The sequence below is a fragment of the Centroberyx affinis genome, unplaced genomic scaffold, assembly GCF_046629955.1.
Source record: "Centroberyx affinis isolate AG114_WGS23_722 - 3 ecotype Tasmania unplaced genomic scaffold, CSIRO-AGI_Caff_v1 ptg005297l_1, whole genome shotgun sequence".
Taxonomy (NCBI): Eukaryota; Metazoa; Chordata; class Actinopteri; order Beryciformes; family Berycidae; genus Centroberyx; species Centroberyx affinis.
The window spans coordinates 1-23,720 of record NW_027282639.1 but is presented as its reverse complement, the minus strand read 5'-3'; the positions used below and the strand labels follow the sequence as shown (position 1 = coordinate 23,720).

General features: G+C 44.8%; 1 protein-coding gene across 1 annotated transcript in view; it reads left to right on the top strand.

Moving 5' to 3' along the window:
- The window catches only part of LOC139667101 (BCAS3 microtubule associated cell migration factor-like), a gene marked incomplete at its 3' end in the record, with an annotated part of 56,336 nt that extends 33,668 nt beyond the window's left edge, over positions 1-22,668 (top strand). Inside the window, exons 8-15 of the mRNA XM_071546507.1 lie at positions 2,024-2,131; positions 2,297-2,373; positions 6,239-6,315; positions 6,977-7,060; positions 11,474-11,644; positions 16,043-16,136; positions 16,384-16,437; positions 22,522-22,668. Of these exons, the coding sequence (XP_071402608.1) occupies positions 2,024-2,131; positions 2,297-2,373; positions 6,239-6,315; positions 6,977-7,060; positions 11,474-11,644; positions 16,043-16,136; positions 16,384-16,437; positions 22,522-22,668 (812 nt within the window). The remainder of the gene's footprint in view (positions 1-2,023; positions 2,132-2,296; positions 2,374-6,238; positions 6,316-6,976; positions 7,061-11,473; positions 11,645-16,042; positions 16,137-16,383; positions 16,438-22,521) is intronic.
- Between the last annotated feature and the right edge of the window lie 1,052 nt (positions 22,669-23,720).

The following is a 23,720-nucleotide window of genomic DNA, read 5'->3' as shown; positions in this document are numbered from 1 at the left end:
TAGAGTCGGGTCAGTGGACCAGGGTGTGCTGCAGGAATATTCAACATGGCTGAGGTCATCTGTGCCTTGTAATGGATTGAAGTCCGCCCATTATGAGCCCGTCATTTGAATAATGTCCAGATTTCCCTCAGTGACTTGGCAATAGCTATCCCCTGCTTAACCTCATTAGTCCATAATGGTGTCTGGCACTGGCTGCCGTCTGCAGGAAGGGGATTTCCTCATCGATCAAGTCGTCAAATCAACTCTCCCAATACGGACCCGTCTCATAACCTTTCACAATCCAATATAATCAATGCTCGTGTGTGTCAGCGTGCGTTTGAGATTTTATTACAATATAATGTTCTTTTATAATTAAGTACCCCGCTGTTGGAGCTTATTTCCGAATTTGAGCCAGTGTTGTCTTTGCAGGCGCAACGCTAGCGCACTGTGACTTCATCGTCATTTCTAAAGATCCGGCCAATGCCTCCTGTTACTCCTAAAACCTTACATGCTGGGATTGATGAGGCGTGTAACTGCAGCGAATATGCACAAGCAAAACTAAATAGGCTGCTGAAAGCACACAGACCTATGGCTCAAGAAATAAAACTAACACCACATTTCGCCCGCGTATCCTCGGCCAACATGGCACCGCGGGCCTTGCCAAGGGTGATACAGGAAAAGGGAGAGGGGGGAGTGGGAGAGGAAGAGTGGTAGAGAGAGAGGCAACAGGGGAAGTGTATGTGTGTGTGTGTGTGTGGGGGGGGGGGGGGGGGGTAGCCTGATGAAGATTTATGTCTGTGTCTGCCTTCGCCAGCAGCCACTGCTCGCCGCCGTCGGAGAGCCTCGCTCATGTAACCCTCTTCCCCGCCGCGTTGATAGAAAAGCTTCTAGTAAATGTGTGTGTTACATGACAAAGCATTTCCCCTTTTTGCCCCTCGCTCCAACCCCACCCCCCCACCCCCCACTCCGTTCATTGCGGAGCCTCGGAGGAGGTAGGCCAGAGAGACATAGTGGAAACAAATACTGTGTAAATCCTCCAGGGACCCGCAGAGAGAAACAATGAAGAGACGGTTTAGAGTAAACTGCTATATGGCACTCTGTCTGCTACATGTGGGATTCACTGGCTGGAGATTTGATATACTGTTAACACAAAGACTCTGGCTCTGATTACTAGGGATGCGCACATTTTCTCATGGTTGAGTATTCGGCGCGTGATCTTAACGAATATTTGGATATCTGGTATGTGCCAAAACTTGCAAAGGCTAAAGCAGCTTATGGACCAAAAGAATCCTTTCCATCGCTTACATGGGTCGCATGTCTTCAGCAATCGTGTTGGCAATGATGACAGAGATTCTCTCAGTTTGGCTGGAACAAATGTCTTACTAGAAGCTGGAGCAAATGTGATGCTAGTTTAGCTAGGTCCATCTTCCTCGCTTGTAGAAGTATGGATACATTTTGAGGTTGTTGGCATACGCAACACTGAATAATATTATCTTTTACTTTCTCGATGTTTTCACATGCCAGATTTTGTGTGGCTTTATTAAAGAGTAACTAAACCCCACCCAAATCTGTGGTGAAGCCTGACACCTAATGGTGAAAAGTAGGCTACTGGACTGGCCAACTGCTATTGGCTGGTCTTTGTGCCAGGCGATGTCACCTTTCGATAGAGTACAACAAGTGGTGACATCGCCTGGCACAAAGACCAGCCAATAGCAGAATGCCAGTGCAGTACCCTACTTTTCACCATTAGGTGTCAGGCTTCACCACAGATTTGGGTTTAATAGCATAGATGCTAGCGAAAGCAGCTAGTGGAGGAGTACTAAACGATGCCAGAGAACGTGGAGGTTTTTCAATCAGAAGCCCTCAAGTGGCCGATGTATACCATAGCTCTTACTCAGCCGTTTGTGCTCTATGTAGTTAGTTCACTGTTAAAATTATTGTTTCTCAATAGATTACTGATTATTAGTGTGTGTGTGCGTGTGTGAGAGAGAGAGAAAATGAGTGCGCATGTCAGTATAATGTGTTTGTTTTTCTGTGTTTCCAGGACAAGCCCCCCGTACTGTTGTGCTGACCTGTACTCTCTACGGACAGGGGAAATGGTCAAATCAATTCAGTTCAAGACGCCCATCTATGACCTACACTGCAACAAACAGTATGTCTCCTGTACCAACTGATCTCATACAAAAAAACAAAACAACTCTAGGGCCCTCATATGTGATGGTGTGAACATTTTTTTTTATGGTACATCGCAAGCTTATTTCTAATCTGCCATTGGATGTAATTAATCTCATTCTTGAATATCGTCTCATTCTTGCAGGATTCTAGTTGTCAGCCTACAAGAGAAGATTGCAGCGTTTGACAGCTGCACCTTCACCAAGAAGTTCTTTGTTACAAGTAAGACACTTGACCAGTTGAATTTAAGCACATTGGTGTTTTTTTTGTTTAACCCTGTGTTTAAGTCTACTTCCACCCTTCTAAAGCAGACATTCCTTTGGGAATCCTGGGAAACTTCACACTATCGTTGCCCTCTTGTCTTGTGGATTCACCAGCAATTCATTAAATCACCATTAAAAGCTCCAACCTAAAATAAAGCCATTTATACACTTTGGTGAAAACCGTAGTTCATTAAAACCCTTGTTTAAAAAGAAAACCTCAAATTGATGTGACAATATGTGACATTTTGTTGATGTACGATAATGCATATATTTGCTTTTTTACATTTTGTACCTGTTTTTGTTTGTTGAGGAGCATATTTTTCAGCCATGACTCCATTTTCAGGGGCATTACACTTGTATTTCGATGAGACATGTTGACCAGCAAGGTCATTTATGAAAGCAATGTTCTTTAAGTATTTCCAACACAATCATATTTCTATGAAGAGTGTTTGCGCTGGGCCAAATGCACTGTACTGTACTCGATAGCACAAACACACAGCGCCAGTCACGTAACGCGTCATTTTTTTTCCCAACCCATCAACACTAACATTGCCAAACAAGATCAGTGACTCTGTCACGCTGGCATCATACAACCCAAACAAACACAAAACAGAACATTGGTTATAATACAACCAACCACCAAGGCTTGCCATACTGTAGTTCTCTCAAGCTTTGCATTGTGACTAAACTGCTTTTATCAAAACATTATGTGAGGCCCTCCATTTGAAGCTCAACACCAAAAAAAAACACTGTTTACAACACAACTCTGCAAATCCGCTTGCATCTTCCTGGCTGTACCTGCCATGTCTCTTGAAGAAGGTTGTGAAAAAAAAAAGGCCAGACTGTATTACAAGGCCATTGCTGTCCACTTAAGTCATTGGCTGGAGTAAACTGCCATTACTGGCCGGCTTTAATGTGTCTCCTCTTTGTCTGCCTGCCTTCCCTATCAGTGTCTGGGCCACAGGAAGCCAAACATGCTCAATAGTTATTAATCGTTTCTGAATGCAGGGGCCTCCTCTTCATAAAGTTGTTTGGTCTGTTTGGGCGGTAAGCGGAGTAAACAAAGGGCCCTGTGATGTGTGCAGCCTGGTTTTTCGGATGAGCCGTACTCCTATTGTGCGCCGGCTTCTTCTCCCCGGGACGTGACGGTGGACATGTCATGTTTTTGTATGAGCACTCTGGACTCGCCGCATCGCCGCCATGTTTATGTTCTTCTTGCTTTTGCGTTCATGTGATCTTCAGTCACTCCCCGCCACCAGATTGTCTTTCTTTGTGGAACAGGAGTCATGGTGGTATCGAGGTCACGGTTAGGTGTGTTTTGGGAACAGCAGAGAAGAAATGTCAATCCCCGTTGGTTAGTCATCCCTGAGAAAATCCCAATTCATTTTTCCTGTTTACAAATACAAAATGACTTCTCATCGATGATTAATCACGCAAAAATGCTCAGAACAAGCATTTTGTACGGATAAGACTAGAAACTTGAAAGCATAGTGTTCAGCCGCCTTCAAGCTTTCACAGTCATTGAAGGGATATTGTTTTATAGTTTGGTTTAATTTAATTTGCACTATGATAGATCATAGAAGTGATTTAAGAAAAACATATTGGTGAAATAGAGCATTTCAAAACCACAGAGAGAAATAGTGTTAGACGGATATATCGATTGGGCTGATATTGGCTTTTCAATAAAAATTCAGTGGAGAGTTTTAGTGTCCCATGATGCTAAATGCTGTGTCAGAGGCTTTTCCACCCCCGCCAAGACTAAAATTCTGGTGGGAATACTTAAAGTATAAGGCCGCTGTTTTTTAATGCATTGCTTACCACCAACAAATCCTATGAAAATAACAAAATCAGTAATGATTTTGTTTTGCCAACAAGTCTCGTCCATGTAGCCGGTGCCCAATGAAGCCATGTCCCAGCAGCCATAGAATGCCATTGTATTAAAAAAATGATTAAAAACATGTCAAAGAGCCATGCTGTTGCTCTGGGCCAGCCGACTTTTTCCTCAAACTTAATAAACCGGCTGGAAACACGTTTGCGATCTCAGGAAAGTAGTTCCGTAGCACCGAAAATAGTCCCCGGCATAATGAAGAATTTGTTCCCATTTGAATTTGATTTGGTTATAACTATAACAGTCTGACATTTCGTGGTAACAGTTAGCAATTTTTAAAATGTAAACTATGTCTTTGTGAGCTGTATTTAAAGGTTTTTAGCTTACAATTGGAGCCAATGACTTCCGGGTTGACGGCTAAAAACGGTACGTGGGAAGTCAGAAAGTAACGGGAGTAGAGCAAACGCATTGTTGATTTTTTATTTTCATCGGATTTGTTGATGGTAAGCAATGCATTAAAAAACACCGGCCTTATTCTTTAATACTTGGAAGTTTTTTCGTATGAGAAGGGTCAAATGTAAGCATTTAATATTGGCCCAAAATACCAGCTGTGCTCAATCCAAAAATATCAGCCTTTGAGAACCGATATCGGGCGAACCCTACTTTATACTCCTTTAATCCCAGCGATCTGGCCTCGCCTCTCCCTCTCCCCGCTCTGCCCCTTGGTCTCCACCCGGGATGTCAAACACATGTTATCTCACCGAGCGGGCTCCCCTTGGCCTTGGAGAGGCACAAAAGGCTTCTCTGGCGTTACCGGCAGGCCTTGTGGCTTACCTCAACCCCCCCCTAGCCCCTTCCCCAACACAGCACACTAAATTACTGTCTGCCTCCATCTCATCTGCTCCCTGAGCACTAAATTATTGTCAGCCAGCCCTCTCCCCCACACCTCCATGCACTCGCATTACCTCACTGGGTGTGCGTGTGTGTGTGTGTGTGTGCACGCTAGTGCCCACGTTCTCAAACACAGCGGGTGTGTTCATTCTTGGACCGACAACATTTTGTTGCCTTTGTGTATCTGCCCTTGTTTACACATACTGGAAACAAGCAGACTGTCGCCGGGCTGTATCTGCATGCATTTATGGCAATTTATGACAATATCCATCACGTCTCCCCGTCTGTTTACAAGCACATGTTTGCGTGTTTTTTCGTGAGTTCTGCGTTGCGGTAGACGTGATGGATGCTCTGTAGCCGGAGCTCGGTGTTGCTAGCAGCGTTAGTGAATGCAGTCTACTGTACGCGCCTGTTTGCTTCCACATCTGTTTGAGTGGGCAGAGAAAAATTTGTTCTGGTTTATCATGTCCAAGACGGTTTATCTGCTTGTGAATTTATGGTTTTGTCTGTCATTCTGGCTCATTGGTTGCTATTTTTATTTCTGCTGACAGGAGTTTCGGAGTGTGCGTGTGTGTGTGTCTGTGTATGTGTGTGAGTGAATGTGTATGTGACCCTCAGGGATCAGTGTTTGGTCAATCTGCAGAGGAGCCAACCTCACTTTATTGGGTACCACAGGCTCCATTAGGTCATAATGTGTATATACACACACACACACACACACACACACACACACACACACACACATCAAGTCACCCTCATTAGGCTCCCCTTCATCTTCCCAAACAAGAGACTCCACACAGACACATTAATGGTTTAAGAGAGGTAGACCCTCTCCCTGGGGATGAGGCTCATACAAATCCCTCTACGGCATTAGGATAAAAAAAACAAAAAACACTGTTATTTATTTATTTATTTATTTATTTATTTATTTATTTATTTATTTATTTATTTATTTATTTATTTATTTATTTATTTATTTTCTGGCAAACTTTTGATCATGAGCTTACCTAAGACATGCTTTATTGACCAAAATGATGTGTATGAATTCGTCATTTCTTCAGTAATTATTGTATGTGCCCTGCTGAATAAGATTGTGTCTTTTCAGGCTGCTATCCCTGCCCTGGTCCTAGCCTCAATCCAATAGCCCTGGGAAGCCGCTGGCTAGCCTATGCTGAGAATAAGGTAGGGCACACACACACACACACACATACACGCACACACACACCGCCCATCCATTACAGAAGTGCTTTATCAGAACAGCGACATATTTACAATCCAAAAAATGCATTTATCTATTTTTTGCCTCTCTAATCTGTCTGGGTGCACAACTCATTCCAAGAAGAGTCCACTAGAAATGATAACATTTTGAAAATCAACAGATGCACAGGAGTTTTCTACGTCTATTTAATGGGATTGTTAAGTATTTACAAAAACCAGAATGTTCTATTGCGCACTCTGCAATACGTTTAATGGATAATTGTGTTTGGTGGGTTTTCTGATTAGGCTGGCCCACTCAAGTAATTGACAGATGGGGCCACTGTTTGTGTGACTGCCTAAGGATTTCCAGGAAATGCAAAATCCAGTTTTTGAGCAGTAACAGTAGGACCGGGACGGAGCCATTCAGTTGACATCGTATGTGAAATGAAATCGAGATTGGACTCGTTGGTCGCATAATGTCCCTTTGAACCCATTCTTGAAAGTAAAACCAATTTTCTCCAAAGAGGGAGGAGATGAGCTGAATTCCCATTTACTGACTAGTTTCTAAGCTTTTTTGTACATCTGCTCCTATCGAGTTACACTGTATGTCTTTTATTTATTCGTAAATCGTCCTGTGTTTTTGCAGTTGATCCGGTGTCACCAGTCTCGCGGAGGGGCCTGCGGTGACAATGCCCAGTCTTACACAGCTACAGTGATCAACGCTGCCAAAGTGAGTAGCAACACACACATTTACCAGTCCTCCATACATGCATACATACATGTGTGTCTCTTAGGCTGGGTACACGCTACTAACAAACATCACTGAAAAGAGTGAAAAGACTGGACTTCACACACTTAAGGACTGGCAACTGCAGATTTTTTTTGTTTTGTGCCAGCAGACACACTGGTTGGATTTGGGGAAACACACACTTGACGACCAGTTGGATTCAGGGAACACACACTTGATGATTAGTTGGATTTGGGGAACACACACTTGACAACCAGTTGGATTCAGGGAACACACACTCGACAACCAGTTGGATTCAGGGAAGACACACTTGACAACCAGTTGGATTCAGGGAACACACACTTGATGATTAGTTGGATTTGGGGAACACACACTTGACAACCAGTTGGATTCAGGGAACACACACTTGATGATTAGTTGGATTTGGGGAACACACACTTGACAACCAGTTGGATTCAGGGAACACACACTTGATGATTAGTTGGATTCAGGGAACACACACTTGACAACCAGTTGGATTCAGGGAACACACACTTGACAACCAGTTGGATTCAAGGAACACACAATTGATGACCAGTTGGATTCAGGGAACACACACACTTGATGACCAGTTGGATTCGGGGAACACACACACTTGACGACCAGTTGGATTCACGGAACACACACTTGATGACCAGTTTGTTTGAGGGAACACACACTTGACAACCAGTTGGATTCAGGGAACACACACACTTGATGACCAGTTGGATTCATGGAACACACACTTGATGACCAGTTGGATTCAGGGAACACACACACTTGATGACCAGTTGGATTCATGGAACACACACTTGATGACCAGCTGGATTCAGGGAACACACACACTTGATGACCAGTTGGATTCAGGGAACACACACTTGATGACCAGTTGGATTTGGGGAACACACTTGATGACCAGTTTGATTCAGGGAACACACACATAACAACCAGTTGGATTCAGGGAACACACACTTGATGACCAGTTGGATTCAGGGAACACACACTTGATGACCAGTTGGATTTGGGGAACACACTTGATGACCAGTTGGATTGAGGGAACACACACTTGACGACCAGTTGGATTTGGGGAACACACTTGATGACCAGTTGGATTCAGGGAACACACACACTTGATGACCAGTTGGATTTGGGGAACACACTTGATGACCAGTTGGATTCAGGGAACACACACACTTGATGACCTGTTGGATTCAGGGAACACACACATAACAACCAGTTGGATTCAGGAAACACACACTTGATGACCAGTTGGATTTGGGGAACACACTTGATGACCAGTTGGATTGAGGGAACACACACTTGACAACCAGTTGGATTTGGGGAACACACTTGATGACCAGTTGGATTCAGGGAACACACACACTTGATGACCAGTTGGATTTGGGGAACACACTTGATGACCAGTTGGATTCAGGGAACACACACTTAACAACCAGTTGGATTCAGGGAACACACACTTAACAACCAGTTGGATTCAGGGAACACACACTTAACAACCAGTTGGATTCAGGGAACACACACTTAACAACCAGTTGGATTCAGGGAACACACACTTGACGACCAGTTGGATTTGGGGAACACACTTGATGACCAGTTGGATTTGGGGAACACACACACTTGATGACCAGTTGGATTCAGGGAACACACACTTGACGACCAGTTGGATTCAGGGAACACACACTTGACGACCAGTTGGATTTGGGGAACACACTTGATGACCAGTTGGATTCAGGGAACACACACTTGATGACCAGTTGGATTCGGGGAACACACACACTTGATGACCAGTTGGATTCGGGGAACACACACACTTGATGACCAGTTGGATTCAGGGAACACACACACTTGATGACCAGTTGGATTCGGGGAACACACACACTTGATGACCAGTTGGATTTGGGGAACACACTTGATGGCCAGTTTGTTTGAGGGAACACACACTTGACAACCAGTCGAACAGTTGGATTCAGGGAACACAGACTTGATGACCATTTGGATTTGGAGAACACACACTTGACAACCAGTAGGATTTGGGGAACACACACTAGACAAATTCTAATACCACCCAATCCCCCCAGTCTGGTGAAAACACAAATGTGTGCTACTCCAAAACGCAAAACAAACATGAAGGTAGATCATTTTTCTTCCTACACTTTATGTATTTTGTTACTTCCTCTTGCACTCAACTCTTATGGTTTAAATGGAGTTATGGAGTCTTTGACCAGCTCACACTACAGGAGGATGTCAAGACTTGATTCAAGTCCAGATCCAAATCGAAAAAAAAATTGGTAACAATGATGATGGTGTGACTGGATTGGAAAAACAAGAGATTCAAGTTCTGAACTGTAACACACGACAAGGTCATCTGTGCGACTAGCAGTGGCTGGTTCCAATCTTGAAAATCTCATCCCGTCCTCATCGCCAAAACATGTCTATAATCCGTCTAAAAATCGCATAGTGTGTCCCCAGTCTCAGTTTTAGACGCAACAGTACAGAATACAGTGTTTCCACCTCCGCCTACCTACATCTGTAAATGTGCTGACATCGGATCCACCCGGCCTCCTCTGCTCACTGGGACTGGGCTTATGAGACACTTCATCAAACCTGCCTATCTGATCCTTTTCCACTGTAATCCTTTTCTCTCCAAAGGCCCCGCTGCACTCATCTCTGCAGGGGAGTGGCGCTGAGCTACCTCGCTAACAGCCAACAGCCCCCTTTGATACTGAGCAAAATTTATTCCCGCTCCGATTTAGCCGGCCCGTGCTAGCCGGCTAGCTCCTCATATGGCCCTGCTCTGCTCCTCCGTCCAGTCCCGAAGGGGGAAGGGCTAATTGATTTACAAAGACCGAGCTTATCCCTTCCCCTTTACTTAACGAGCGCTAACAGCTAGCGCGAGAGAAGCCCCATTAGAAGGCTAATGGTGGTATACATCAAAAAGAGCGGCGTGTCGCTAACGGGTTAGCTTAGTGGTGAGGGGCGGACAACGGGAGGGGAGGGGGGGGTACTGATATGCAGACAGGCAGTCTGCAGCCCGCCCTCTCCTCATTTAGGACCATATATCTCAATATGGATGACAAGGTATCTCCCTCTGGCCTGTGGCGCGACACGCTGGCTCTTAGTGCTGACGTCCAGAGACAGGGAAACAAAAAGGGGGGAGAGGTGGCATTAAAGAGTAATGGCTTGTGTTTGCAGGGAAAAAAAAAAAAAACAAGAAAAAAAAAAACAATTGTGAAAGTGCTACAGCTCATGCAATTGGACTCATTGTTTAAAGTTGGCTCTCTTACAGTAAATTTGTGCATCGCATCAATCCCGTTCCTGGTTCCTGGGCGCATGAACGAGATAGATCTTTCGCATAAATGATGTTATAATAATTTGTTTAGGCGGGGGCAGATGGCATGTCTAATCAGGCTGTAGCCGTGTGTGTGTATGTGTGTGTAAGTGTGTATGTGTGTGTTTGTCAGCCACCAGACATGACCTGCCTCTAGCCCGCCCCTCCTAGCAGATCAATAGCCCCTGTTTGGACTAGCACTAAGAACTCCACAACTGCAGTGATTAGAAAACACATTAGTGTTGATCAATTAGGAGCCAAACGCCTCACTTAATAATTGATGGCGCTTCTGGCAATTTACACACACACACACGCACACAGACATAGACACACACACACACACACACACACACACACACGTGGGGAGCAGACACTGTTAGTGTGCACGGCCAAGTGGCAAAGAGAGACAGTGGGCGATCCACAGACCCAACAAATGCGAGGCGCCACGCTGTATTGACAGGGCCGCCTAGCCTGAATGCCTGATTAGGCTCTCCGGGGCCCCTTTGGCGCTAACACACACACACGCACACGCACACACACACACACACACACACACACACACACACACACAAAGGACTCCATTAGGCAAAGACAGTGTAGTAGGTGAGATAGACTCCACTTAAGCAGCACTATCCATTTCCCTCGATCGAGCCACAGAGGTGTGTTTGAGCCAGACACCCTGGCTGGGCCTTAAGAGGACACAGAGGAGCCTCTCTCACACACACATACACACACACACACGCGCGTGTCTTCTGCTGCTTCAGTGCTACAAATCATCAGTACTACAAGTTATCAGCAGGCACGAAGTGAACACATGCTCTCTCTCTCACACACACACACACACACGCTCTGCCACACGCTCCTGCTCATCTTCATTGCCTCTACATACTTGAAACTAGGAAGATGTAAATTACAATGTATATCACATGCATGCACAATATATTAGACGGTTATATATATGTGGTAAATATTTTTAAGCTCCCTTCCCTTCCTAATTCCTCTGTCTTTTTGTCTTCACCCCCCTCCAGACACTAAAGACGGGCCTGACCATGGTGGGTAAGGTCGTCACCCAGTTGGCGGGCACCCTACCGGCGGGCACCCCGGACGAGGAGGGCACCCCGCACAGCACGAGCCGCCGCAGCCCCCACAACCCCGGCGTGGTCACCATCATCGACACGCACAACGTTGGCGAAGGACAGGTCAGTGGAGTGTGTGTGTAATTTGTTTGTGATACATGATGTGCATTACTGATATGGGGATTTTAGGGGATGAATTAAGGCAAAACTGGTTTAAATATTCCATACAGCGGGATAAAAACCTCTTATCTCCTAAATGTCAGTATTTCCGCAACTAAGAAAAACAGCCTGCTTTTCAGATTGACCGCCATGCATTTTTTTATGAGTTTATGCATTTTGAAATTTGAATTTTCTCAACCTACAGAGGGCAATGTAATCAACTGATCTCAATCAATTGAATTCAGATGAAGTTTGGATTGAATTTTAACTTCAATAAATGACCAAAACTGGAGTTACAGGGTTTTCACGCAACAACAGCAATACGTTTTAAGTAGAAAATACAGTTTCTAATAATTAGGTGAACAGCAGATAGTTGAAAATGCTGAAATGATGTGTGTTCATTGATATAGAGGAAATAAGCCATATTTTATACTTTTATATAAAGCACATTGAGTTTCCTTGTATGAAATGTGCTATACAAATAATGTGTGATTTGACTCTATATCTACACTATATGTTTATTTTCTCCATGTGATATGTGTTTTTATGGCAGGTTTGCTCTACATCTGTATGTGTTTTGCTTTTTCAATTTGATGTAAAACAGAAGTATGAAATGTGCAATACGAGTTTGACTTGACAAATTATCTTTAGGACGGATGTAAAGATAAGACAGTAATAGATTCCTTACAAGATCAGATAGCTCTTTATAGTCGATATAGTCTTAATAATGATTTCAGCGAGTCATCTTGCTAAGTTACAGTGTCTTCCCTCCAGTGGCGCGGCAAGTCTTGCCCTTTAGTTTTACAAGGACACTAGAGAAAGACAAATTAGGTTCTTGTTAACTTGACCCCCCCCCCCCCCCCCCCACAACACACACACACACACACACACACACACGACTAAAACTGGTCCGAGGATACTCAATTTTCTCTTTTTAGACCCTGCATGGTGGCTAACCAGAAACTGTTACCAGGTGGCCATCCCTGTTTAATAGAGTGTCAGCTTTACTGGCTAGCCCTCTAAATGCTTACAGTTCCCTCCAACAAGGCTCTTTATATACATGCACACACACACACACACACACACGTTCGCACACACACCTAAGGTTAAATTGGCACCCATTTGTCCTTGGCTTTTTCCCACCTTCGGTCTTGTCGAGCCTGACCCAGGTAAACACGCGACCACGGCCTCCGCGGGCTCGGCGGGAAACAGAAAAAAAATCCTCCCAAGGCCGGCTTTTCTTCTCCCCAGCCCCGGGGCGCAGCCGTGGGCCCCGGGGCTCGCCCTCGCTCCTCGCAGCTCGCTGAAAGGTGTGATTTAGATCGGCCCGCATATTTTAACAGCCAAGCTTTTAGCCGCGGCCCCGTCTGTTTTTAGCAGATCCCGTAGGAGAGACGGCGGGTAAACAGCCGGCTGTCGGCGCGCATCGGCCGTAACCTCACATGGAGCTCAAAGCGGAGCCTTGTGCCCTGCGTGTCAGATGAGGTCTTTGCGTTATCTCTGCACAGTTTCACACGTTAAGCTTGGGACATTTGTTATTAGGGATTTGCGAGGTGAGTGAGTGGTCGTGGTGATTAGGTTTCTACTGATACGGGTTTTTAAGAGGCCGATACCGGTTTTGTTGTGGGATTTAGGCAAAGGCAAGGCAAACTGTATTTATATAGCACATTTCATACACAAGGCAAATACAGTGTGCTTCAAATAAAACAGAAAAAATACATAAAATGACACTAAAAAACGAAAGAAAGAAAGATATTGAGCAGTCACTCACCTCTGGTCAGCCAGTATAACGTCTCTGAGAGTGACTCCCTCAATTTTTCCTCTCAAAAGGAAATCAATTTAGATGATTTAAACTGCCAATAGTGGATGTTCAATAATTTAAAAAGCCTCTGAAGGGGGAAAAGCCTCTGAAAAAAGCATTGGGACACTAAAACACTGTACTGAATCCTATTTTTCAGTAGAAATAAGATTTATGTTGGCCTAAAAAAGTAGTAAACTATTCCAGAAATAAAAAAGGTGTGTGAACTGAGTTTATCCTCTACCAGAGTGGTTCTCAGCGTGGGGGTCCGGGGACCACTAGGGGTCCCCAGCAAATTGAAGAATTGTTAAACTTACAACAAGTGAACACAATTAGAGAATGCAGAAGAATGACTGTTTTGATCATAGTTTCTCTGTTATCTCTCTACCTACAATACAGATAGTCATGGAATTCTGGACAAAATCATATGTGACAATAAAAAATATTTTCAGATCTCATCAAATGGGGGTCCGTGGCTCTAATGTGGACTAAATTAGGGGTCCTCGATATGAAAACCACCACATCACTGTATATATAGACCTATACCCAGGTATGCCTAATGTCTTGAGATGAAACATGCCAGTTGCCCATAACATGTCTACACTTAAATGAAAAGATGCTAAAAGCTCCCCCCCCCCCCCCCCCCCTCCTTAATCCTCCTCACCCGCTCTAAAGCACGATGATTAATCACGCCGGGGGTTTGCCGTCGCGTTTTTTTAATGAGCCGTGCGAGCGTACATAGTACAGTTTGTCAGCGACGCAGTCACCTCACACCGCTCAAACGCACAGACTCCCTTCTCTCTCTCTCTCTCTCTCTCTCTCTTCTTGCCCCGGGACGGCAGCCACTGCCCCCCCCCCCCCCGTAGCCGGCGTGTTGTCCTATAAGCCGGGGGCCTAAAGCCTTCAGAAGCGGGGGGCCTGCACTCTGTCACCGGCCGACACGCTGTAACCCTACACTGGCCATAAACACTGAACTCGGGCCGGGTGGAGGGAGGGAGGGAGGGAGGGAGCGAGGGAGGGAAAAGAGGGATTGAGGGAGAAGCTAGGGAGACAAGGAGAAATGGAGGGTGAAAGGAGGAGAGGGAGGGAAGATGGGGCGGGAGGGGGGGGAGCAGGTGGTATTGGACGGGGAGGGAAAGCAGGAATACGATAAAGGTAAATTTCCTATGTCAGCGAGGAATATTCCTATTCCTTTTCCAGTCTTTGAATATCCTTATTTGGAACAGCAGCGCCATAACGGACACACACACACACACACACACACACACACACACACACACACACACACACACACACACACACACACACACACACACACACACACACACACACGCTCTCTCCTGTGTAATAAGCTTGGCTCTCCAAAGGACACTCTTGTTTCAAAGGGCTCCAGCAGGATTCCCTCACAGAACAACATTGTCTGCCTGCACCGTAATAAAAGGGATCTGCTTCATGTCACCAGCCTCTTTCTTTCTTTCTTTCTTTCTTTCTGTTCTCCTGTTTTTTTTTTGTTTTTTTTCTCCTTTTCGTTTTTTCTTTTTTTTTTCTGCTGCTTATTCTCTCGCTCCCCCGGTCTGAGATGAAGCCCTTTTAGTTTTTTGGAGGCTGTTTTGTGTTTGGACTAGCTCCTATTAAAAATGCTCAGCCAGCCCCCCCGACGTCCTTAATGCAACACTGGGGCCAAATTTATCACTGTGTGTACGCTCACACACACACGCACACACACACGCGCACACACACACACACACAAAGTGGCCTCATGTCTGGGCTTATTGCTAATCTCTGTTCAGGACTAGAGGAGTTTACTGCCAGCCACTGGTCTCAACTCCTTTTGTCAAACTTGTCCCATACTTGCCAACAGACTTCGCACACTGATCTGGGAACAGCCTCTGGTTGTGTAAAGCGACTATTAATCTCTGTTAGGCCAGTTTCATAAGTAGCAAGCCAAAGCTAGATCGGATGCCAGGTTCTGCATGTTTACAGAAAAACGCTCCGTCTTGGGCTAGAGCTCTTGTCAAAACCACATGTGAAAAACCACATTAGTGCCAGTGTAAATTAGTCCATATTCTTGTTTCTGCTGTTGGATCTGACCCCATCCACCGCTAGTTTCACAACAGCCCCCTCACTGAAGAGCAACATGTTCCCAGGTCAGTGAGTCACGCTAATGAAATATAGCTCGGCTCTGGATGATTCAGAGTCCTCGTTTCTTCAGAGAAAAGAGAGAAAGTCGGAATCGAGTTCATACCGGTTCGATTCCGCCCCGGTTTCCCCTGCACGTCAGGTAATATCCTGATTATTTTCTATCCACAAGAGGGCAATGGCACATTCGGAACGGGACTCTTCCAGCTATTGCGCGGCGGGGTCGGGGCAAAGGGAAAAACAGCCCGGTGGTCATGGTATCACGGGGCGACGCTCAAGTCAAGAAACAAAATGTGAGGAGAAATCCTTGAGCGGCGGAAAGTCCCGTTCTGTGTTTAATGTTCTCATTGTTGTGAAATGACTAAGACTCTGTGTGTGTGTGTGTGTGTGTGTGTGTGCGTGTGTGCGTGTGTGTTTTACTCCAGGTCTTGGTGAGTGAGGACTCGGACGGAGAGGGAGTTGTGGCTCACTTCCCAGCTCATGACAAACCCATATCCTGCATGCAATTCAACCCCAGTGGTAAGACACACACACACACACACACACACACACACACACACACAGAGAGAGTGAGACAGAGAGAGAGAGAGAGATGTGTTTATTTTTGAGGTAGCAAACAACAACCAGAACATTGCATAGGGGAATTTACGTGTGAGTTCGGGCCGACCTAGGCGCAGCAACGGGGGGGGACGGATCAAACCGAGGCGTCCGAGTGTGTGTCAGGGTGTGTGTTCGGCTTTCCTGTGGCCCGCCTTGTCTCCCCCAGGCCGGGGTGGACCCAGCCCTCTGACCTGGAGGGGGTTTGCGTTCACCCGACCAGGTGAACGCAAAACCCCCTCTGGCACCGCCGCAACTCTCCATTCCCATATATCTCTTTCTGTGGGACTCGCATACACACCCCCAAACAGTCTTGGGTATGTGTGGGGGGGGGGGGGGGTTTGGAGGTTTTCTGCTTCCACTCATCTCCACTCGAGTGTCTCAAGCACCGAGGGGTCGAGGCCCATCATTCGTTAGACACGCTGTCGCTCGAGTCACAACAAAGTCCCACAGACAGCCAGGGGAAAAAAAAAAAAAAGCAAAACAACACTGCAAACCGTCCCCTTTCTCCACCTCACGCTTATGTGCACGAGTGTGAGTGTGTGTGCACGTGCGCGCGTGAATGAGCCACCACGGACAAATCCTAAACTCACTCCTCACCATGTTATTTCACTCTGGCATCTCCTTTCCCACTTTTTTTTTTTTCTTTTTTTTTGCCGTTTCTGAACTTTTCACTCCGGAAATAAATGGACAGTGGATGCTTTGTGAGTGTGAACAGGGTAACTCCTCTATCTGCGCGTACGCTAGGATATGTTAGCTTGAGTATCTCCCTTTTTTATTTCTATGGCGCATTTGCCTCTGTCTGGTAGAGGATGTGTGTGTTCATATATTTTATGGCGTGCGTGTGCGCGTGCGTACGCAGTTAATAAAGGAGCTGCTGAGAGATGGCTCTCACCCCGTGACCTCCCTGTCCCAGGAATCCTTCACATACCTGGACTTATGACTAAACTCTGCACCTCTGTCTGAGTGGGAACAGGACTATAGACAGACCAGATACATGGCTGTCTAGACCCCCCCTTCACCCCCTTTAAAAAAAAGCACAGAAAACGCAGCACACATAAAAGTCCAGACAATGGAAAGAGAGCCAACATATCCTACTATTACACTGCTGAAATTTGACTTAAATGGGGATATAATTACTGGTGTGAAAATCTACTCAACTCACTGGAAATGTACTGAAAAGTTGCAGTTTTTTTTCCGCACAGAAGACAGTTTTCTTTTCTTACAGTAGATACTGGTGTATGAGATATATGACAGTGCAAGGAATGCTCCTTTAACTATTACATATAGTGATAGAATTATCTGAAAATCTGGCATATTGATCATTGAGATCATTCAGTACTACAATCCCTATTTTCACACCCAGCAGACTAACTGCAGCTCTAGAGGGCGCCGTTGTTTCACCCCAACCTTCCAGGGGTTACTTATTGGACCTTTATTGAGAGAGAGAAAGAGAGAGTGAGAGAATTCCCTTGTAGGAAGGTGTGTGTGTTTGAGAGTTAGTCAGCACCAACCAAAGACTTGACCTGTTATTGTACTCAGTAGACTGTTAGGTAAACTAGTTCAGCTCTATGCCACTAGTGGCATAGAGCTCACTATGCCACAAGAGGATGTGGTAGATGAGGTATTTGAAAAGTGAGAGAATTCCCTTGTAGGAAGGTGTGTGTGTTTGAGAGTGAGTTTGGCTTCCAGCACTCTGGTCAACCGCACGGCGACAGTCAACCATGTCCACCTTTCATCTTTACGACCTAAGTCTCAGGCACAAAACCATCCACTGTAAGTAGTGGACGTCCACCTGGACATGGTGACCTGTCTGTCCAGGAAGGTTCCACTTACTGGGTTTGGATTTCTACCTTATGCAAAGTTGTTCTTCAGAGATATATGATGAACAGTTTTTGGGACTGTAAGGATTGATGTTGAATGTTCTACATCTCTCGGACACAGAGAGAGCAAAAAAAAATGAAATGTCTAAACACCCCATGATGAAAACATAACATAAATATGCAACAGTTTACAATGTGGAAGCCCTCCCTTAGTCATGGATGATACATTTGCCAGCATAACCAAGTGTGTAGGACACCTGGCAGCATAAATTAAAATAATTAAATTTACCTTCTTCTAAACCTTCTGTGGATATTTTAATAGTAAGTACAAATATCATCGAAAATCTAGTTTAAACATATTTACATGACATAAAAATATGCTTAGTAACATTTGAATTTACCATGTGATTGCAGCACCTAGAATTTGGTATCATGGCAGGGTACACAATGTAGCATCCATTATGGCAATAGATGCATTTGGGTATCAAAGTGGCTTGTGGGTGGGGAAATGTGGCAGAGGAAGAAGCTTTTTGGAAATAATTTTGGAATATGGGGATTAAAATAGGTTCATTATTGCTGCCACCACACCAAAACGTCAACCAGTGCCTAGATGAAGACCCCACAAGTCCTCTGTGTTCAGAAACAACAATGCTAGAATGTAAATTAAGTCTTGAACAAGGACAATATACTTGGCAGCATAACCTGGTGACCTAGTCAAGAATCATTTGATTAGGAGAAGCGAGTGATTGTGAAATGCAAGCAGACATGGGCCAGCGAATTAGTCCTTGCAGAGTTAGTCAGCACCGACCAAAGACTTGACCTGTTATTGTACTCAGTAGACTGTTAGATAAACTAGTTCAGTAGAGCTCACTATGCCACAAGAGGATGTGGTAGATGAGGTATTCGAAAAGAAGAAGCCTAAACACACTGAACTAGCAGCCAAGGCTGGAAAAACAAGGCTGAAAAGCCCTTTGGAAGTTGGGTGCCATGGGTTGGTAGCCTCATCCACAAATAGTTTACTCAGGCAGTTAGGGATTCAGGGTCAGGGATTACAGCAGTCTAGAAAGGCAACTTCTGAAGCAGCCAAAAGCTCTGTTTGAAAAGAAAGGAAACTTGTAGTTGGGGTTGAGAGTATGAAACTTTATGTCTAAGACACGAGTTATGTATCATATGTTGGCGTAGCTATGGTAGCATGGAATAGTTCACCCAAAAATGTTGTCATTATCTTCTCAACCTCATGTCAGTTGAAACACCAGTGAAGTTTGTATGTGAATATAACATACAGAGAGTTAGCTGATGTACCTCTGTGTCAGCCTTCTCCCAAACAACAGAAGTGGCCAGAAGTGGAAAAAGGGTAAAACAAAATGACCATGAAATGACTCCAAACAGCTCATGCAGCATAATCCAAGTGGTCTGAAGCCAAACGATTGCACTGTGGGTCCAAAAGTGCAATATTTACCTCATTATCTCCTGGACTTTCCATTTGGCTTCACTGTATACAAACCTAGGACATCACATTTACATGGTACGTGCCTTAGACCACCGACGCCACCCAGCTAGGTTTCTACATGGATGCTCTCTCAAAATGGCCCAAGGTAAGTAAACACAGTAGTTGCTTTAGATTCTGTGTATTGGTAAATATTGAATCAGCAAGCAAACAGAATCCCCCCCCGTGACCCTTTCCACAGGGCACCATCAACTTCAACACGCCAAGCACATACAGTATTTAATCTGTCCACCTCATTTACACTGAGGCAAATCCAAAGGGTTAATACATGTTTGAATTCCGACCCAAAACACCACCAAAAATGTAGCCACAAAAACACACTGATTTCCCCCCTTTCTTCCTAGCATTAAGAGTGCCTAATGAGGTTAGGATGAATCTTCATTCAAGCTTAGCACTCCTCACTTCCAGTGCTGTAATTGTGGGACTCCTTTCAACATTAAGCTGCATGATCAAAAAAACACTCCCCAACATTGTCGTCTCTAAGCCGCCCGCTTTGGAGTGTCCCAGAATGAAAGGCCTCTTGATTTTGATTAGAGCCCAAATCCTGAGTGACAGATGATCTAGTCTGGCCCTAAATGAACTGTTTCCAAGGAGCTGGAGGAAGTGGCTACCGCCGAACTGCCTTCGTAGCCTCTCCGAGGCTCCCTCCGCAGTGGTCAAGCTCAGCAACCAAGAAAAAGAAAGATAGAACCCAGCAGGAAACAATGGTATGACTCGACAGCGCCTGGAAAGCCCAGAAGTCTCTGGCCGGGCGGAGTTATGTAAGAAACCCCAGTGGCCTGTGTGTGTTGGAAGCTCTACAGAGGACGAACCAGCAGCCGCCAGTTCTTGGTGTGGCGGCTGGCGCTTTGTGGTGTTTCGGTGGATCTATGGATCTATTCCTAGTGGTGTAATTAGAGGGACGCAGTTGAAGTGCAGTGGCAAAGCGCTCTCTTTAACAGCTGCAATGTGTGTGTGCTTGTTTTCTTTCACGTCTCGTCCCCTTCACTCGTCCTTAACGATCCTTGACTTGATTATTAGGTACGATGCCAAGGTCAAAATACACTCATGTTTTGATGGCAGAGATTGTCCAACAACTTGTGTGCATTTCTTTGACTGTAACAGGCGCTAGATGGAGTGATTGATCCAACAACCATGCAGGGCTCCACCCTCCACTCTTCTCTCTCTCTCAAACCTCTTTCTCTACAGTTCTTCTGTCAATGATAAGGATCATGTATTTTGCTGCTGTACAGATACATATAATGCTGTTTACTCACAGAATCCTTGGATAGGACAGTTCCTCCGCACATACAGAACATTGTATACGTTGGTATTGTCAGGCGCTGATGTACAACATGAATGTATAAGACTCTTCTCTGCAAGGAGGAAAACTGAATTAGCCAGCTAACTTGTGGCTTGCACTTTTACCATTGGTCAGTAAAATGTATTGTAGTTAAACTTTGCCTACTGAGATTGTGGCCTACCAGCGCTAGGAGGTTTCCGATCTTGGTGCTATGAGGAACCTCTTTCCAATATAGTTAACCTCATTGAACCTCCCAAAACGCAGTAGAATATCACAAAATCAGAACTTGAATTTTTGTGAAACCTTTTTTAAAATGGAGGGTCTTAATGTGGAATTTGGAATAGCATCAAAGCCAGCAGCAATGGCAGATAAACCCAGACTGAATCTCTCACCAAACGGCACTGTCCCATAAACCATATCCCTTGTTTAGTAACAAGCCAGCCTAATGAATAGCCTGGCCCGTTGAGCCTGACCATCTAGGCAGCTGTGCCATGAAGGCAGCTCTTCATGGTGTAATAACTCTGTCCTTCCATCTCACTGATGTGTGAAAGAAACCAGGCCGTCGCCGAAAACCCCGAACCCACACACACATGTTGAACACGAGGGAAATTCCCCCACACAACCAGCTACATTCGTCCCACAGCCACACATCTAGCATGGATTGAGTTGTGTCTTCACACCAAGATAGTAATTAGCACTCACAGCTGTGCTGTGATGTGATTTACAACAGCTACTCTGCAGGGCCCTCTGTGTTTTTGCTTGTTTTTTTTCACTATTTTGATTGGAGGACAAGATGGGCATCTTCTCTGACTCTGAATGTTATTTAGACGTTATTATCACTACTGTTAATATTAAATATACTGTCATACATATGATAGTCTTAGTTTGTGTGACTGTTTATATTAATTTGTCATTGTGATCTAATGTGTTTGTGCTTCTTGACATGCAGTGTGATAGCGATGCAAATCCCCCATGTCAAACTTGGCAGAAGGCCTTTCCATCAACTCAAATTTGTGATGGCATTAGCCGAAGATGATGATCTATATTTCCCCAGTCCACCAACAAGCTTAATCCATGTCATTTACTTCCCTTACAAGTTAATTCTTACTTGCTGGGTTTACATCTATGTATTTATTAAAATTAAGATTTTTCAAATTAGAAAAGCTGAATGGAAATGATGCCGTTTCTTCTACACTGCGAAAAAGTTTTTATGCTTGCTTGAGGCAGAATCAGTTCATAAAGAAGTGATGATAAACAGCGATAGAAACACATTTGTTGAATAATTACTTACCTTATGATGTTCAGCCAATGTTTGTCTATAAATTATCTATCTACCATGACTTGCTGGAGATATAATGTACACTGTGGCTCCCATGTATAAGGCAGCTGACGTGGTTGTATGGCCATTGGTTAATGAGAATATTGCTAAAACATTTTGATCCTGTGTGCGTGTTTTAGAGGAATCATCTTTCACAGCAGTTCTGACTCTCCCTTTAAATAGAGCAGTAGTTGAAGTGTTATGACTGTAACTATCCTTCAGAGCTTGCATGAAACCATTTAATTGAAATGATTTACCCGTCTATGTCTTCCAATGTTCCTCTCATAAGAAAACTAGCAGTGGACACCGCAGTTAGCTGCCGACCGCCTCGGTGTGAATGCTCGACCTACAGTAAAACCTCCTTGGTGTGTTTGCAGAGCACACAGAGCCTCCGTCCGGCCGCGCTCGTCCACTGTTTGTCCAAGACGCTGTCAAAGCTGGCGCTGGTCGCTCGGGCTATTTTTACAGCGTTTCCATGCTAGGTGGCGAGCCGGCCCCGGGACGTCGAGAGAAGGAGAGACAGGGTAGGGCCTCCCGCTCCGGGCCCGGTGAAACCCACACTTTGGATCAGAGTGGAAGGTTGAGGGGATGTGGGGGAGCGGGAAGACAGCGGGATGACATGGGGAATGGAGGAGAGAGAGGGATGGGGAGAGGAGAGAGGGAGGAATAGACGGGGCGTGATGAGAGGAGGAAGGGGTTAGAGCTGTAAGAGAGTGATACACAAAGCGATACAAAGAGTGAATGGCAGAAAAAGTCTGAAAACAAGAGATTAAGAAACACTGCACTGACTCAGTTATATTCCATTGCTAGCAGGATTAGACCGATACATTAGTTTGCCGATATATGGGTGGCTGAGTATTAGTGATGCAGGTTGTTAGATTACTTTTTGTTTGGATTTCTCACACATACAGTATGCATGAATATGTCTGTTTTCTTCTTCTTCTTTGTTGTTGTTGTCACTGTTGTCTTCTTCTTTCTATCCTGGGTTTCAGTTGGAGTTTTAGGTCACATGATGGTCTAAATAAGTGATTCTCAACCTTTTTCATATCAAGGACCCCTAATTTAGTCCACATTAGAGCCACAAACCCCCATTTGATGTGATTTTGTCTCTCAGACCCAAATTTGAGAATATTTTTATTGTTAGATATGATTTTGTCCAGAATTCCATAACTATCTGTACTGTAGGTAGAGAGATAACAGAGAAACTATGATCAAAATAGTCATTCTTCTACATTCTCTAATTGTGTTCACTTCTTGTAAATTAAATAATGGTGAAGTTTAACAATTCATCAGTTTGCTTGGGACCCCTTGGAACCCCCTCAGGGATCCCTGTTGGTCCCTGGACCCCACGTTGAGAACCACTGGTCTAAATGCATTTTCAGAGGCTTTTCCTCCCTGAGAAGGATACAGTCCTGTGGGAAACAATGAATGCTTGATATCCTTTTTGTTTTGTTTTTTTTTGTCATGAAAATGGTCACATTTTATATATACTTATTGATTCAAAATGTCAGCTATCGGCAAAACCGATATCGGTCAAAACCCCATGCAGCTGAGGCTTAAGGAAAAAAAAGATAGG